Source organism: Chelonoidis abingdonii, chromosome 14, assembly GCF_003597395.2.
Source record: "Chelonoidis abingdonii isolate Lonesome George chromosome 14, CheloAbing_2.0, whole genome shotgun sequence".
In the NCBI taxonomy this organism is placed as follows: Eukaryota; Metazoa; Chordata; order Testudines; family Testudinidae; genus Chelonoidis; species Chelonoidis abingdonii.
Genome location: NC_133782.1, coordinates 887,359 through 904,896, shown reverse-complemented (window position 1 = coordinate 904,896; position 17,538 = coordinate 887,359). Strand labels below are relative to the sequence as shown.

The 17,538-nt window shown below is 56.6% G+C and overlaps 1 protein-coding gene across 8 annotated transcripts; it reads right to left on the bottom strand.

Moving 5' to 3' along the window:
- Positions 1-1,303: 1,303 nt before the first annotated feature.
- On the bottom strand, positions 1,304-16,829 carry ZNF335 (zinc finger protein 335). Of its 8 annotated transcripts, none has more exons than XM_075072125.1 (29): positions 16,710-16,829; positions 15,019-15,107; positions 13,925-14,156; positions 13,155-13,428; positions 12,567-12,644; positions 11,839-12,168; positions 9,645-9,779; positions 9,409-9,561; positions 9,057-9,315; positions 8,789-8,966; positions 8,591-8,703; positions 8,288-8,306; positions 7,943-8,059; positions 7,782-7,858; positions 7,503-7,663; positions 7,169-7,398; positions 6,978-7,086; positions 6,807-6,901; positions 6,436-6,716; positions 6,056-6,191; positions 5,597-5,983; positions 5,373-5,515; positions 4,900-5,039; positions 4,142-4,245; positions 3,941-4,018; positions 3,540-3,623; positions 3,285-3,350; positions 2,883-2,967; positions 1,304-2,125 (listed from the first exon to the last, which is right to left on the bottom strand). In XM_075072125.1, exons 3-29 carry the CDS (start codon positions 14,123-14,125, stop codon positions 2,007-2,009), a joined length of 4,152 nt encoding a protein of 1,383 aa, XP_074928226.1. In that variant the 5' UTR covers positions 14,126-14,156; positions 15,019-15,107; positions 16,710-16,829; the 3' UTR covers positions 1,304-2,006. The 8 variants fall into 8 exon arrangements, with proteins under 8 accessions (XP_074928226.1, XP_074928227.1, XP_074928229.1 ...); XM_075072126.1 differs by having other exon boundaries at positions 5,597-5,980; XM_075072127.1 differs by having other exon boundaries at positions 1,916-2,125; positions 2,883-2,964.
- Between the last annotated feature and the right edge of the window lie 709 nt (positions 16,830-17,538).

Below are 17,538 nucleotides of genomic sequence, written 5' to 3'. Positions count from 1 at the left end.
CTCTGCTGACTAAAGCCAGATGGGTCAGTGCTGCTGGGGAGCACCCCAGGCAAGGAGGAGGGTGCTCCTGGCTGGAGCAAAGGAGGGGGGGGGGTCTGAGGGCTCTTGCAGCCTGGGAGCCAATGGGGTCTATCCTGTGTGAACCAGCAGTGCTCCTGTCGAGTATCCCAGAACATCACAGCCTGTCCCTCTTCAAAGCACTGGAATGAGCCTACCCCTCACAGCAAGGCCTTAGAGCCATTGTCCAGACCAGCCAGCTGAGGTGGGCAGTGAGGAAATAGCTAGTCCGGACCCTGGAGCTCCCAGGGCAGAGCACTAGCTGGACTGACACTGGTGCAAGATGAGGAGAAAGCACAGCCATGCTGTCATCTCCAGGCCGGCCAGGCTGAGGGGCACTGCTGCCTCGCAACCATCTTCAGACCCAAATGTGTGTCCTGCCTCAGCTCCCCATTGCAGTGTGACACGAGGCTTGGCCACGCTAGGGAGGAGCAAGTGGGGCTTCTGCAAGCCCACACCCTGGTCACGAGGAATATGTCACCCCTGGGGCAGCCGGAGGAAAACGGGGCCCCTGCTGTCTCCCCTAACCCCTTGGCCCTGATACCCCTGGGGCTCATGCTGAGTCGGCACCTTTCCTGGGGTGGAAGATACATACCCCCACTTGCCCCAGCTCTTACTGTGCAGCAGCTTCAGCTGTGCATCCAAGGCTGGAGGTGGTGGTGGGGTTCTAGCCCCTCCCCCCCCCAGATAATCAGTGTAATGCAAATGGACAGAACTAAAACTCCGAGATTAGCTGTTATAATCACATGTAAATACTTCCCCACAATCCGCTCACGGAGGGGCAGCCTGGGTAGTTCAGGACTGAGTTACAGGGGATTTAGGCTGTTTACCACTCCATTAATTTCATCACTGCACACCACAAGCGGCTGTGGAGGGCAGCCCAGCTCAACGCTCTACAGTCAAGGTCACGGGGGCTAGAGGCAGCTGATAGCATCAGTGAGCTTTGCCTGTAAAAGCCCACAGGGCTCATACCCACCCTGGGAGGCTCCACCCCTCTGCCCGTCCCCAAGCAGCTCAAGGCAGCAGGGGGCTCACCTCAGGAATTCTAATAGAGGTCCAAAGGGCCCTTCCTTGCAAGGCAGATTGTGTCAGGTGGCAGTCCAAAGGGAAGCATTTCAAAAGCGCCCCCCCCCGCCAGACACACACAGGCCCAGGGTGCAAGGAGGGAGGCTGTGTCAGACCAGGGGAGCTGCATGTCGGTGAAGGGCCCCTGTGGCCCCAAGCCCCACTCCACGCATGGGCCAGGCAGAATCCGATACCTTTTTATTCATAAGCAGATTCAAAGCTTCCGATGGTTTGCATTGATCTCCCTCCCCTCCCCTGTACAAACCAGCTCTCTCCAGCAGAGTCCATCTCTGTTTGGAAGAAAAATAGAACATCTCAGCTATGGCCTCCTCCGCTGTGGTTCCCTCGCTCCAGGTCGTTCTGCTCTCCCCGTGCAGATTCTGAGCAATGCCTGCCTGCAGGCCAGGAAAGCCGAAGGGGGAGGCAGTCTCCATGCCGTGCCATGCCCATGCACCCTACAGCACAAGGGCAGGCAGCACGGCTGCTACAACTGAATGCAGTAGCCCTTGCCCAGCCTTTTTACGACATGGCTGGGGTCAGCGCCCGTCTCAGGCCAGGACCTTGTATGGCAGGCAGGCGCAGCTTGAGGACACAACGCAGAGAAAAGGATCCGAGACTGTCAGGTGTGACAGAGACCGGCCCCAGGCAGGGCCATGCTGCCACCCACCCAGCCATGTGACTGCCAGGGGAGCAGCCCCTGCATCGGATGCAGCACCCAGTGCAGAGGGGCAGATAGGCAGGATCTGGCGCTCCTGCTGCACACGGCAAGTCAATAGCAAACCCCAGCCAGAGGGTGCTCAGACTTGTCCCCTGTAGCCCCTTTCGGCCTGGCTAGTGGATGGCTGGCCCAGAGCATCTGCCAGTCCCCAGCAAGTGCCCAGCCCTTAATCCGCCAGCGTGATGACATCGTAATGGATCCCCTGCTGCAGCTGCTGGATCTGCTCAGCTGTTGCATCTGTGGTGAACATGCCCTGGGCTTGGGCCATGGCAGCATCGGCCACTGCTGCAGAGAGAGGGAGAGCGGCATCAGCCCTTTTGCTGCCCCAGCCCAGGAGGCAGGGAAGGGGGCCCTTGCTGGGAGCCCCTTAACCACTCGCTCTCCACTGCTTTACCAGGCGCACAGGACAGCCTGCATGGGGGAGGGGTGTAGAAAGCATCTTTACAGTGCTCTGTGGCTCCAGGAGATATGCCGGCCCTGGGCTGCAGCCACCACCTGCCAACCTGGGTCCACCTGAGGCGTTTTCATCCAGCAAAGAGGGGATAGCAACAGGAGGCTGGGCTCTGCCTGGATGTCAGCCCAGCTGCCTGGGGCACCCACAACACTGAGTGTGGGGAATCAGCACTTCCCAGGCACAGCCCCTCAAGCAGCAGCAAACCTGGCTTGTTCTTCTAAGTTAGGAGAACAGGCAGCAGAAGAGCAGGCTTTGCCCATCTTCTCTGTGCTCTGCCACGAGGGCAGCTGGGTAACCACAGCCCACCCAATCCCACAGCCACCCTGCCAAGTCTGCTAGCGAGGATGGTGGGCGGTTTTTGAAGGCAGCATGTGACAGACCACTAGCTTGTGTCAAAGCAGCCGGGAGATGGAACAACTGTGTTACTACCATCTGGGGCTGGGACGCCCCATGAAGCTGACGCCATGGATTCCGGGCACCAGGACTCGCAGACAGACAGTGGGCGGGAGGCAAAGCCTTTCCTGTGACCCAGCACTCCAGAGCCCACGGCCTGGACTCACCTCAGAGCAGCGAGCCCTGACTCTGTACCTGTCACTGCTGAATGCGCCACAGCTTCCAGCTGAGCCTGGGTAACTAGCTGCTGCTCTGGGGAAACTGGCATGTACTGGATCTGCTGGGGAACAGAGAGAGGGAGACGGATCAGACTGGGCAGGCAGGAAGCACAGATGGGGGAACCTCACTCTGCCCTGCTTACCTCCGTCTGCAGCAGAGTCCTCAGAGGACATGCAGGCCCTTCACACAGCTAGCTAAAGCAGCAGCTGTTTAACCTGTGATTCACCTTCTTGCTGAGTCATTAATGCCCACGCCGTGGGATCCCCTACCCCTCCAGATGCATACTCTGGTACATGATGCTCCCCCTCCCCACCAGGGCCTGTTCCATGGGTCTGGGAGCTCCAGGGCATAGTCTCAGCCAGCAGCTGCTCCTGTTACCTGGGGCTCCTGGAGGAACTGGCTGCCCTGTTCATACTGGATGTGGGTGATCTGGCCGTCTTGTACCTGAAAGACAAGAGCTGGAGTGAGAGCTGGGAAGGGGAGGGAAGCTCCTCAGACCTGACCCCCTGCCCCAGGCCAGATCACGTCATCCACATGGAGGAGACCTACCTGGATTTCAAGGGAACAGGGCCCTCCTCCCCCGCACAGCTCCATCCTGGACTCCACAACCTAGGACACGATCTGGCTGCTTACCTGGATGTGATGCCCCTCTGGGACAACAACGTACTCATGAGGGAGCAAGTGCTGCACGCCATCCTGGGCAATGATGTACTGAACCTACAGGGGAAACAGAAACTCAGCACTCACCTCAGCCCACAGCATTGCCGCAGGCCGTGCGGGACGCAGCCCTGCTGCACATTTCCAGCATCTGTCCAGCTTGGCATTGAGATGCTCAAGCATTGGGGCTCCGCACTTCCCTAGGGATCTTGGCTCAGCCTGGGTCACCTCCATGCTAAGATTCAGCTGGAGCTTCCCTTTGGTTTCTTTCACCCCAGTCAAGCCCCGCTGGCCCTCCCTGCAGAGACTCCCATCAGCCCCTGCAGCATCCCACATACAGATGCCAGAGCCATATGGACAGCAGCTACCTCCCATACCTGGTTATCAGCGGTCACCAAGTGCTGCACCGTCTGCCCGTCAGCCGTTGTGATCTCCTGGATGTACGTGGCTTCCTCCTGCAAGACAGCGAAGCTGCAGCCTGTCACTGCGATAGCTGAGCCCAGCCCCTCTGAGCGATGGACAGAGGCCACTGCTTGTGGGTGGGTTGTGTGGCTGGCAAAGGCATCTGGCTGACTCACCTGGCTCGTGATGCTCTGCTCCTGTGCTACGATGATGTGCTCCTGCCCCAGAGCCTGCTGCAGCCGTTCAGGAGCCAGCACTGCCTGGCCAGACTGCAAAGCCGCTGGGAAGGGAGAGAGAGCCATCCTCAGCCAACACTATCCTCTGCCCCGCAACCCCAACACCAGCCAGCGCCACCCCTCCCTTACCCCCAAGCCCAGGCTCAGCCAGACCCAAACGCACACCAACAAGCAAGCTGGGGACAAGGAGCCAGAGCAAAAGAGGTCAAATGGAACCGGCCCAAACTGGAAGGTAACAAAGATGCTGGAGCTAAGACCTTGACATGTACAATAAAGGCAGCAGAGACCTCCATTCACATCCCAACCACAAGAAGGACTTTGCAGTAGTAGCTGCAGCAGGGTGCCCCTGTCCCCCCAGAACTGACCCTCAGAAAGCTGTCCTCATCACCCCTTGGCACTGCACTGGGGCGTTGGGGTCAGCACTGGCAGCAAAGGGAGAGCGCCCTCCACACCGTTCTGCAGCCCCCTGCCCCTAGCACCGTGCTGGGACACTCAGGTCAGCACTGGCTGCAAGGAGACAGCGCTCCCGCCTGCTCCCTGGAGCATCCTGCAGCTTCACCAGGGATCTCCCATCCAAGACTTGATCAGGTCCAATCCTGCTTAGCTTACGAACTGCGTCAAGTGCTCAGCCCAAGATGGTCTGACAGCAGACAACCCCAGGCACAGACCCTTGCACCGTCAGGGAAGGCAGGTCTTACTCTGCAGCGTTGCTAGTGCTTCCTCATCGCTGTTCAGTATGATGGTCTGCGGGGTGGTGGCTGTTGGCTGCCCCAGCCGCTTCCCCTCGGAGCAATGCAGACGCTGCATGTGGAACTTGAGATGCCCGTTCCGGTTAAACCTACAAGGACAGCAAGAGTGGGGGGAGTTGGAGCTTGCTGAGGGCAGTGGGCCCTTTCATACCCTTCCTTCCCTGGAAGACACAGGGCAGGAGGCCTGGCTCCTCATTTCCAGCTCGGCTGCAAGTACCCCAGCTCTGTACTGCTAAGATCTGGGAGCTGGAAATGAGGAGGAAGGGCCAGGCTGGCTGCTACTGCGCAGAGAACAGGAGGCTCATTCAGAGAGCAGAGGCCCAGTGGGAGGGGCATGTCCAGGGGCAGGTGGCTTGCTATCACCACGTGCTGCTGCAGAGCCCTCCTGGAGGCACTGCAGGGCCCTGGCTGGTTTTACCCACCTCTGCCCACAGATCTGGCAGGCAAAGGGCTTCTCATTGGTGTGCGTCAGCATGTGTCTGCGCAGGTCCTTCTTGTTCTTGGAGGCAAAGCTGCAGTGGGAGCACTTGTGGGGTCGAAGGTTGGCATGCTGTGCCATGTGACTCTGGGGGCAGGAGAGAGAGCGAGATCAGCCAGCTGCCAACACCAGACTCCCTCCCAGCCCCTGGGTGCCCAGCCAACCTACCCGGACCTCCAGCCACACAGCTGCTGTGAACGGGCAGTCTGGACACTTGAAGGTGTTGGGCCCTACATGTGCCCTCTTGTGACTCTCCATCTCTGCTCTCCCTGTGAACATGGCCGTGCAAATCTTGCACGAGAATTTCTTAGTTGCAGAAATCTTGCACGACAGCTTCTTAGTTGCAGAAATCTTGCATGACAGTTTCTTGGCCACACCCTGAAGCGCGGGCCATTTGACCTTTGCGGACTGGATTGCTTGCCCTTCTGGTGCTGGGGAGAAGGCAGAGTTCTTTCGGAGCTGCCTGGCCAGGCACTGCAGCATGGGCCACTTGCCACCAGAGGCCTGGGCCTCCTGGCCTTCCCCTGGTGAGAGGGCAGGGTCCCCACTGAGCTGCTGGGAGAAAAGACCCCAAGAGTTACACTGCCTTACACCCCTCAAGGACACAGGAGTCTGGGACCCTCTTACCTCGACATGATGGAGCTGGCTCCCTGGGAAACTGGCTGACATGATGTAGTGACCGCTGTGCTCTTTCAGCGCTTCATTCATCATGGCGTCGCTCACCACAACTGTATGGGTGGGCTCTGTCGGGCTCTCCTCCTCACTACAGGGGCAGAGGGCAGGGTCAGAAGGGTCCTCACCTCTTCCCCAGGGCTCTTCCATTCCTCTCTAGCACAGGGCTGCCCCGACAATGGCAGCAGGCTGAGAGCAGGGGCACTCTCCTCCAGGGAAAGCAGCCCTAGATAGCCACATGACTAACGTACTCGGAACTGGAGCAGAATCTGATGATTCTGGGACCCAGGGCAGGGGAGGCTGGTTTGGCACCTCCGAGTGGATCTGGCACTGACCTGTAGAGAGTCTCTGGGGCCTGGATCTCCTCACTAATGGGCGTGATGATGCTATACTCCGCTGTGCTCCCGAAAGGAATGGTGATCTGCTGCAGCTCAGAGCTCCCCAGGGTCGCCTCCTCATAGGCCTCCTGCACTAAGGCCTCTCCATGCTCAGCCACATGCAGTGTCACCACCTTCTGTTGCTGCCCAGTGGAATCCAGATCTGCCTCCTCCTCCTGCTGTGACTGGGCTTCGGGGGCCTGTGCCACTCCAGAGCCATCGGACTTCACCACGGCCACCTGCACAGGAAACAGACAGGTGGGGGTCAGCTGGGGTCTGGCCTGGGCTGGGGCTCTCCTCACAAACTGTGGTGGGGACTGTGACCTCACCTGCAGGGAGCCTGTGGCCAGCTCCCGCTGGCTGCTCATGTTCAGCAGGAGATCCAGAGCTGTCTGCGTGGCCAGCTCTGCCGATCCCTCCACACCTGGGAGAGGCAGAGAGAGCAAGTGAGATGCACTGTGCCTGCCCAGGTAGGCCCTTCTCTCTTCCCTGGAGCTCACCTTGCTCATAAATGATGGTGGTTCCCCCCAAGGAATCCTGGGAAAGGATGGAGGGTTCTGCCGTTGGAAGGGACTGCACTGTGTGGTAGGTCACAGGGCCAAGAGAAACCTGAATGAAGAAAACAGCTGAGAGCATGCCCAAGCCTGAGGGGAAGGGAGCAGGCAGGAAGGCCAGGGGCCTAAGTACTCACTGGTGGGCTGGCTGCAGGCTCTGTGGGAATCTGCACCTGGCTGTGCTGCTGCTTTAGCTCCTCGATCTGCTGCAGGGTGAAGAAGGGGCGGCGCCGGCAGGGGGGCTCCTCGGGATGCCGCTGGGCCCACTCCTCAAAGGAGTCAGTGTGGCGGCACTGCACATGGAGGCGCAGGTTCTTCTTGTGCTTGGTGGTGAAGTGACAGTACTCACAGGCAAATGGCTTGCCCCCTGCAGCCAGAGAGAGGGGGACAGCGGTCAGTCAGCAGGGGGAGCAGGGACAGCAGCTGAGCAAAGGGGCTGGCACAAGGCCCAGGAGGCAGGGCTGCTCTCACCCGTGTGCTTGACGGCCATGTGTGACACCAGGAAGTCCTCACGGAAGGTGGAGTACTTGCAGAAGCTGCACTTGTATGGCTTGTCGTTCATGTGCGAAAGCTGGTGGTTCAGCAGGATCTTTTTATCCTCACAGACATAGTCACAGAACTCGCACTTGAACCTGCCAGGGAAGGAGACTGGGCCATTACTCAGGGCAGGATGCCTGGGAACTCTTTGGGAGAGGGGTGACAACCCAGCAGGCTTTGGCCATCCCAAGGCCGGGAATCCCCTGCTCCTACCTGCGGTTAGCAACGGCCTGGATGTGCGTCAGCAGATGCATCTTAAAGGTGTAGCGCTTCTTGAAGGACTTTCCACACTGCAACAGAACACAGCAGCACTCACTGCCCATCCAGGCCTGGGGTGCATCTTGCCCCATCCCTTCCCCCCATGCCCTCCCCACCTTGTCACACATGTGTGGCTTCTCCGTGCTGTGAGTCTTCATGTGCTGGGTCAGCCTCTTCTGCATGGGATAGACTCGGCTACACACTGGGCAGGGGAATGAATTCAGCTTTGGGGGCTGGAGACAGAGAGAGGATGCAGAGGTGAGCCCATCTGGATGAGAGAGCCACTAACAGCCCCTCTCAGTCCCCTCACCAGCCAGATCTGGGGCTCCAGTCAGCCCAGAACCATCCCTATCTACCCGGCAGTGGGAGCAGAAAGCAGCCTGCTAGGGTAGCCCCTGCCCCGGAGGCCCCCAGTGAGAACTGGGACTAGGACACAAGCCATCAGGGAGCTGGGAACTCACCGGGTCGGCTCTCTTCTTCCTGAGAGAGAGAAGAAAAACAAACGGGGTGAGACGCTCCCTGACTCTGAGACCCGCCCCCAGCCAACCCTCCCACCCAGTGACTGCCCAAGAGGGCCCCTGGTGCTGGGAAGGGAAAAGGGAACAGAAGCAGATACTGTCTACTCAGCTCAGCACTGGCTGCATCTGGAATCATGGGGGAGGGGCTGCTTGGCTCAGCATATGGGGGCAGAGGGGAGCTGGGTACAGGGAAGGAGCTGTCTGGCCAGAACACAGGGATCAGTCTCATGGTCCCACTCTACTCACCGGTCCCGGCTGTGCACAGTTGAGTGGCGGATGACATCCTTCTTGTACACGCTTGTGTAGTCACACTCCTCACACTTGTATGGCTTGCTGCCCACGTGGTTAAACATGTGTTCCTGTGAGAGGGAAAGAGCAGGTCATGAGGCACTGAGCCAGTGACTATCCCCAGGGTGGGGCTGGGACAGGGCAGGCCGGGCTCACTTTAAGGGAGGACCAGCGGCGGGAGCGGTAGCTGCACTGCAGGCACTTGAAGAGCTGAGGGTCATTGGCCTCGTGCGAGTTAACGTGAAAGCGCAGGTCATCGTGCGTGAGGAAGCGTGAGCCGCAGATTCGACACAGGTAGGGTCTCATCAGAGGCTTGGGGGACTTGTAGTAGTATCTGCAAAAGCAGAGCCAGTGCTCAGTGCCGTGACTGTAACAAGGCTGCCAGCCCGGCCCTGGGCACAGCAACAGCTCAGCACCCTCTCACCTGCGCCCGATGTACTTGCGGTATTTCTTGCCAAGGAAGCGGCGGGAGGGCCGGCCTCGCCTCCTGGGCACGGTGTCAGCCTCCTCAGGGCCCGTGTTGGAGGACGGATCCTTGTTCTCTGAGTCTGACTGGCTGATGCTGGGCTCCACAAGGCTGTCACTGGCCCCATTCTCCAGGACGGAGGAGCTGGCTGCCTCGGAGTCCTGCAGCTCGCTGCTCAGAGTGCTCTGCGACGTGACTAAGGGCTCCTCCTCACCACCTGCCCAACAGCAACCCAGCACGTCAGGGTCAGCCTCATCCCTGCTTTCACCCTCCGCCAGCCTGGGCCCACTGCTCCTCTCCAACCCCCTACCTTCAGGCTGTGGCATGTCCTCTAGGCGAGGGAACTTGCGGGGTCTCCCCGGCCGCCGGCGTGGCCTCTCTTCACTTGATGTGGGGACAGTGCGGCTGTACTTGGGCTGCCGCCCACGAGGCTCATCCTCGGCTGGATTATAGTCACTGTCTTCTGTGGGAAGAACGGTCTGAGGCGTTAGACACAGACCCCGACAGCAGCTGGCAGCACTGGCCAGAGGGGAGAAGGGGCTGTACCTTCAGGGTCATCAATGGCTCCAGCATCCATGATATCATCCTCCTCTTCCTCCTCCAGCACATCTTCCTCCAGGGGCTTTTGGGAAGATCCCCCCTTCCGCGGACGTCCCTTCTTCAAGGCCAGAGCAGCAGCCACTGGCAGAGAAAGCAGTAAGCGACTCACTTGGGCAGCACTCTGCTCTCATCAGTCAAGCTGGGGTGTGTCACAGAGCCAGCACCCAGCCCTTTGCAGACACAACAGCACCCCACTCACACACCCACCTAGTATAGAAATCCCCTTTCTCCCACCCCTAGAGTCATCAGCATCCCGACCTGGTTTATAAAGGACATCAGAACAGCCATACTGGGTCAGACCAATGGTCCATCTAGCCCAGTATCCTGTCTTCTGACAGCAGCCAGGGCCTGATGCTTCAGAGGGAATTAATTGAACAGGATAATTTATTGAGTGAACCATCCTATAATGCAGTCCCAGCTTCTGGCAGTTGGAGGTTTTGGGACACCCAGATCATGGGGTTGTGCCCCTGACCATCTTAGCTAATAGCCATTGATGGACCTATCTTCTAGAACTTATCTAGTTTTTTTTTTAAACCCAGTTCACAATATCCTCTGGCAACTAGTTCCACAGGTTGACTGTGCGTTGTGTGAAGAAGTACTTCCTTTTGTTTGTTTTAAACCTGCTGCCTATTCATTTCATTGGGTGACTCCTAGTTCTTGTGTTATGTGAAGAGATAAACACTCACTTTCCCCACACCAGTCATGATTTTATAGACCTCTACCATATTCACCCTTAGTCGTCTCTTTTCCAAGCTGGACAGTCCCAGTCTTTTTACTCTCTCATTTTCGTTGCCTCTCTCTACTCTACTTTTTCCAATTCTAATATATCTTTTTGGAGATGGGGTGACCAGAACTGCACTCAGTATTCAAGGTGTGGAGCTATCATGGATTTATATAGTGGCATTATGATATTTTTCTGCCTTTTCTAATGGATCCTAACAGTCAGTTTTGATCGCTGCTGCACGCTGAGATGTTTTCAGAAAACTATTCACAATGACTCCAAGATCTCTTTCTTGAGTGGTAACAGCTAATTTAGACCCCACCATTTTGTATGTATAGTTGGGATTACGTTTTCCAATATTCCTTACTTTGAACTTACTACCACTGACAGCTTACCCTGTTTGAGCATCTTTGGTGAGAGACATTATTAAAGGTTTTCTAAAAGTCCAAGTACACTATATCCACTGGCTTCACCCTTGTCCATATTACTACCACTGACAGCTTACCCTGTTTGAGCATCTTTGGTGAGAGACATTATTAAAGGTTTTCTAAAAGTCCAAGTACACTATATCCACTGGCTTCACCCTTGTCCATATGTTTGTTGAGCCTCTCAAAGAACTCTAAGAGACTGGTGAGGCACGATTTTGCTTTACAAAAGCCCAGTTGACTCTTCTCTAACAAATTGTGTTTAACTATACATCCGATAATTTGGGGGGAGATAGCTCTGTGGTTTGAGCATTGGCCTGCTAAACCTAGGGTTGTGAGTTCAATCCTTGAGGGGGCCATTTAGGGATTTAGTTGGGGATTGGTCCTGCTTTGAGCAGGGGGTTGGACTAGATGACCTCCTGAGGTCCCTTCCAACCCAAATAATCTATGATTAGTCTATGTTCTTTATTATAGTTCCAACCAGTTTGCCAGGTACTGAAGTTAGGCTCACTGACCTTATTGCCAGGATCACCACTGGACTTTTTGATTAATCATCATCATCAAAACAGCATTACATTCACTACCCTCCAAATCAAAAGCTTCAGACTTAAAATTATTTATTTTCACAGGGTTGTTTAAAGTAGATTTTCATTTTGTAAGCTGTGGATGGTGATATTTAGTCATTTATACTTCTAGTAATTATATATTCAGAGCAAATTCTCCCCAACAGGAGAATTCAGAATTAAGGGCTGAAATATTTAGTCCTCAGTAAATGAATTACATAAAACCAAATTCTGCCCTCAGTTACACCCACGTAAGTCAGGATTCTTTCCAGTTACAACATAGCCAGTATAAACCACAGCCCTGGAGACAGAGGTGCCCACACCTGGTACATTAACTACTTTGCTCCCCACCTGATATATCAACTCTTCTCCTATCCCGCACAGCACCCCCACCTGGTATACAAGCCTCCCAGAGATGGCAGCACCCCTACCTGGCTGGAAGTGCCGCTCCTTCATGTGGTTGATGAGAGTTTTCTTGGAGATGCTCTTGTACTGACACATCTTGCACCTGAACTGTTGTACCACCACCACCTCCATCATCTCCTCCAAGCTCTCCAGGTCTGGCTGGTCTGGCTCTTCCCCAGAATCTGCCTCTCTAGCCTGATCCGGCTGCGTGGGCAGCTCCAGTATTTCAGACCGCTTGGAAGGGTCTGAAGGGCCAGGCTGGTCTAGGCACGTGGAAGTGGGTCCATCGGCTATGGCTTCTACTGCCAAACTGTTGGCCACAGCAGAAGTGGCCATCTGGGACACCATGGGGGCACCTAAAGCACCAACAAGAGCTCACCAAGGAAACCGAACCCTCACGGCTATACATACACAAACACACACCCCCCCCATCCCAGGCAGTGGCTCAAGTGGCCAAGAGCTTCCCCATACCCAGCGCTCCTGCCCTGCTCCCTACAACACCCCCTGCGGGGAGGGGAGGGGAGGGGAGAGGAGTAACTAGGAGCTCTGCCTCACCGCATTCCCACCCTGCTGCCTACAGTGCCCCCTGTTGGGGGGCATTGAGATTACAGTAGCCAAGAACAGTCCCCACAACCAGGGCTTCTGCACAATTCCCTCACAGGGATTTCTGGCCTTTGGTGGTGGTGGTGTAGAAGGATGGAAATGGGCTCAGAAGCAGATGTCGTCACTGGAGGACCCAGAAGCATTCACTTACCATCATCAGGCCCCTGCAGAATGAGATACTGGGTAGTCTGGGCACCACAATCCTCAGCGCTCGTCACTGCGATGCAGCCTAGGAAGGGAACGGAGAGTGAGAGGGTGATGGGGACCGACTGTAGAGGCTGATAATTAACAGGACACGGAATTCTTCTAGGAAGTCAGGGTGGGCAAGTGGGAAGGTGAGGAAAGTTAACTGGGGGCTGCAGAGGCACTCTTGCATGGACGTAATGCTGTGAGCTCAGGATGGACTGAGGATGGAAACCCATCCCAGCAGTGATGAGAGAGCTGCCCTGCAAATCCCCTCTTTCACCACTTGGTGGAAAGGCCAGGAACAGCAGGCATCACTTCTGATTGTCAGGGAAAGCAAGGGGGAGCAGTCTCTCACTAAATGGGATTTCCTTTTTGATTGAGTCAGTTTCCTTGAGTCTTCACTACAGCAGCAGCTCCTTCCCCACTCAGCTATCGTGTCCCTCACTGCCTGTCCCCCTTGCCCAGCCCTGGGCACATTACACTGAGAGCTATGCCATATCCCTGGGGCTCCAGGAAAGGGAGTATGCAACAACTGACTTGGTGATGCACTCACTCTGGATGATGTCAGGCCCAATTGTGGACTCAATGATTTTGTCTATGGCAGAGCCCAGGTCCGAGGAGGTGGATGCAGTGGAGTCCGAGACCATTGTGGCCCCATCAGTGATGACGCTGGAGTGAACTAGGACCTGTGGGGATTCTGATACCATAATGGACTGGCTCACTGTGGAGACGCTGGAGACGAGGGTAGACTGGGCAATAGAGGAAGAGTCTGGCAGGTAGACCCTAGGAATAGCATCTGTGCTGGAGCTGCTCTCCGACACTTCCTCCTGGAAAACAGACAGGCCTGGGAGCTCAGTTGAGAGGCCTCTGTTGAGCCACCCCAGGAGCGAACCTGTCGCTGCATCTTGCCTCGCAGGAGGCACCTGCCCAGAAGAAAGGTCCCAAAGGGCCCCACAAGAGGGTAACAAGTGATAGCTTTTCCGGCTTCTGCCGATGACCCTTCAGTCCTGGGATATAGCTAGAAGATGTCCTCAAAGACTCAAGATGCACTCTCCTCCCTGCTAATCCAGCTAGGTAGGCAGGGCTCTTCCCCTTGGCTTGGCAGACACAAACCTGGTTTGTATATCCATACTGTAGAAGACCCCTCAAGCAGACTGCGCCCTGTGGTCCACTCTGCCCTGTGCTGTATAGGGCTGGGTCAGAGATCCAACTCCCTGAAGGATACTATCAGTATTCTCAGAGTCTGACAACTTACACACATCTACAAAATCACAGTCACCGCCTCACTTCCATCCCAAAGGGGTTTCCAAACCCACTCCATACCAGAGAGACCCCACTGCTGTCTGAGCTCTGCCCCACACCAGACTCATCTGCTTCTGAGAGGATGGGCACTGAAGCAGCATCGCTGCTGTCTGCAGACATGGCCTCAGAGGTCTCCACACAGCCGCTCTCCGAAGGTTCTTCCTGTGCCAGATGAGGGGCCGCATCGCTGCTGCTCTCCACTTCATTCTCTTCCACCTCCATGCCCAATTTGCCTGGGTCCCTTAAGTGTGACCTAGGCGAGAGGAAGTGCTGCAGTCAGACCTGCTGTGCACTGGGGGAACAGAACATCCTGCCATACCATCCACTCGCCTGAGATGACAGGCACCTAGATATCATGGTAATTGGCACAAAAAACATATAAACATAACACAGGTATCCCAATGCACACAGCAAGGGTGTGCTCACGAGGGAGAGGAGACATCAAAACCATAATCGGTCGTTAGGGGCAGTCTACACTACAAATTGAGTGTCCGATGAAGATGCTTTATGCTGATGGGAGAGAGTGCTCCTGTTAGCTTAATAAATTCACCCCTGTGAGAGGCAGTAGCTATGCTGGCAAGAGAAGCTCTCCCGGCAACATAGCGCTGTCCACATGGGCTTAAGGTTGGTGTAACTACATCACTGAGAGATTTGGATTTTTCATAGATTTTTCATAGTTATTCCAAAGTAAGTATGTTGTGTAGACCAAGCCAATGACTCTACTTCATGCCACCCTGCCTTCCTCCCCTTGTCCCATAGCTAGGCTGTGAAGCTCAGTATTTCAGCCGTACTCCCATGGTGCCCAACCTTATTATACAGGAGGGCCACATAAACCTAAGCACAACCTTGTGTGGGCCAAACAAATTCCACATATTTTAATAAAATGTAGTCACCTGTATTGATTTATATTTGAAGTTCATCTTGTTTTGTATTATTTAGATAGGCTGTTTCTATGTACAGTACTGTCTATTTACACACGCATAAACTAAAATGATGTAAACATGACGACAAAATGCTAATGAAGCAGCCGTGGACCTTATGAACTGCTCTAATGGGACGTAGGTTGGGCACCCCCGCCATACTCCACTAAAACTGGGCCCAGGCATGAAACATACCAGTGCAGCGATATCCCAGAACTTATTACAGCCTGACACGTCTCCTACTCTTGTTCTTGAAGGCAACCAGGAAATGCCAAACTTTCATCCTAGCCAAGGGGAGAAAAAGCACCACCAAACTTCAGATGAGCATTGGATGGGAGCCTAGCCTGCACTCACTCATTTTTACCCACATTAGCAGCAAGAGTGGCTCAGCTGGAGAATGCAGAGCTGTCAAATACAGAGGCTGCATTCCCCCCCAAAAATAAGGAATGACTAATCTACTTGTGGATCCACAACCAAAGTCTCTCCAGCCAGGTCACATGACACTGATCACAGAACTCATTGGGAGGTTAACATTTCAGTAAACAAGCAATGGGACTACTTTGTCCATCTTTGGAGCCTCATCAGAGCATCACAAACATTCCTGCCCCCCTCAATAATAATTTAACACACCACCACCAAGTAGGAAAGCACAATTATCGCTATTTTACAGAGAAATACACCACAAGAGAGAAAAGTGAAGTGACTTGGGACTCCTCATAGTCAGTAAGTTTAAAACAAACAAAAGGATGTATTTCTTCACACAACGCACAGTCTGTGGGCCTCTTTGCCAGAAGATGTTGTGAAGGCCAAGGGGACAAAAAAGAACTGTATAAATTAATGGAGGACAGGTACATCAGTGACTATTAGCCAGAATGGAAAGGGATGGTGCCCCTAACCTCCATTTGTCAGAAGCTGGGAATGAGCGACAGGGGATGGATCACTTGGTGATTCCCTGTTCTGCTCCTTCCCTCTGGGGCACCTGGCATTGGCCACTGTCGGAAGACAGGCTGCTGGGCTAGATGGACCCTTGGTCTGACCCAGTATGGCTGCTCTTATGTTCTCATGTCAGGCGGTGGAGCCAAAAATAAAAAAAGAACAGGAGTCCAGACTCCAAGTCTCCCTGCTTTAATCACTGCTCTTGTGCAGTACAGAGTGAGACAAAATGTAGACCCACAACTGGTCTTAATGGCATGGTTCCGAATACAGAAGTTACGTGACTGTCACTGGCGGAGAAACCTCACTGCTCCATAATTTCAGAAGGGAAGATTTGTGCCTTGGGCCCTGGCAGATGGCGCTTCCCCTCTGTAGCGTATGGGGCTGTGTAAGTAAGTGCTTCTCCGCCCGTGGTTTGCGCACTCCCCAGTGCCTGGGGCAGGGGACGCCGGGCAAGCCTGGAGTCTGCGGACAGTCTCCATGCGGACGCGGCCCCAGAGCCCGCGGGGAGCGATGGCGCCTCGGCCCGTTTGGGGGGCGAGGTGGTGATGGGCCCAGGGCCACAGAACGAGTCAGTGTCAGAGGCAGGAGCTGGGCGGGAGGGGGCGGCCCTGGAGCCCCGGCCCGGCCGGCCCGGCCCCGAGCACGGTCCGCCCTGACCCCGCCGCGCGGGCCGGCCGGTGGCCGGATTCTCCACAATGCACTAGGCGAGGACCCGGCCTCCATCGCTGCCTCGCGGACCCGGCCGGCCCGTGACCCCGCGGCCGGCTCGGCCCAGCAGCCCCCGGCCCGGCCCGGCCCGGCGGGCCCTGCGGGCGGGGCTGCCCCTGGCGCTGCCTGCGCCCCCGCTCGGGCCGGCGCCATCTTGGCGCGGGGTCCCGGCGCTCGGGCGGCCCGGCAGCGCCGGCGGGGAGGGGGAAGCCGCGGCCCCGGGCCTGAGCGCCGCCCCTCACCGTGCCTGGCCCTGTCCCGCGGAGCGTCCCGCTGCGGCGGGCCGCGGCGCCCCCGGATCCGGCATCCCTTCGGCCGCCATCCCCGCGGAGGGATCTTCCGTCGGGACCCCGCGCCGGACTACTTACTTCGCCGCACCGAGGCGGAAGGGGCCTGATCTCCCACGGCACAGTCTCGATCGGGGCGCCCCCGGACCGGCACCGAACCGCCTCCGTCCCGGAGCTCCCAGCACCCGCTCCAAGAGGCGGCCTCTCCTGGGACTATATTTCCCCGCGGAAGCATCAGAGATACCATTTGTGAGTTGCACGCACAGGACGTCACGACGTGCGGGGATGGGGATGGCCGGACCCTGAACGTTGGGGTCACGCTGGGTCATGAGGGTCACGTGCTGCGGCGGCTCCCGGCTCGCGCTGACCAGGCCAGGCCCCGCGCCCCGCCCGCCCCTGCAGCGGGACAGAGCCGGGCGGGCCGACGTGCGGGGGGCGGGGCCGGCCGCTGCGAACTGCCCGTGGGACACCCCCCCCCCCCGGCGCGTGTCGCGGGCACCTCACAGGCTGTTACTGGAGCAGCTAATGGTGTTCAGTGGGGCCGGCCAGCAGCGGCGGTGAGTGTGTGTGCGCGTGTGTGCGCGTGTGGGGGGGGGCTGTCTGTGTGTGTGCGTGTGGGGGGCTGTCTGTGTGTGTGCACGTGTCTGTGCGCATGTGTGTGTGCGCGTGTGGGGGGGGCTGCTGTGTGGGGGGGCTGTCTGTGTGTGTGCACGTGTCTGTGTGCGTGTGTGTGTGCGCGTGTGGGGGGGCTGTCTGTGTGTGTGCACGTGTCTGTGCGCATGTG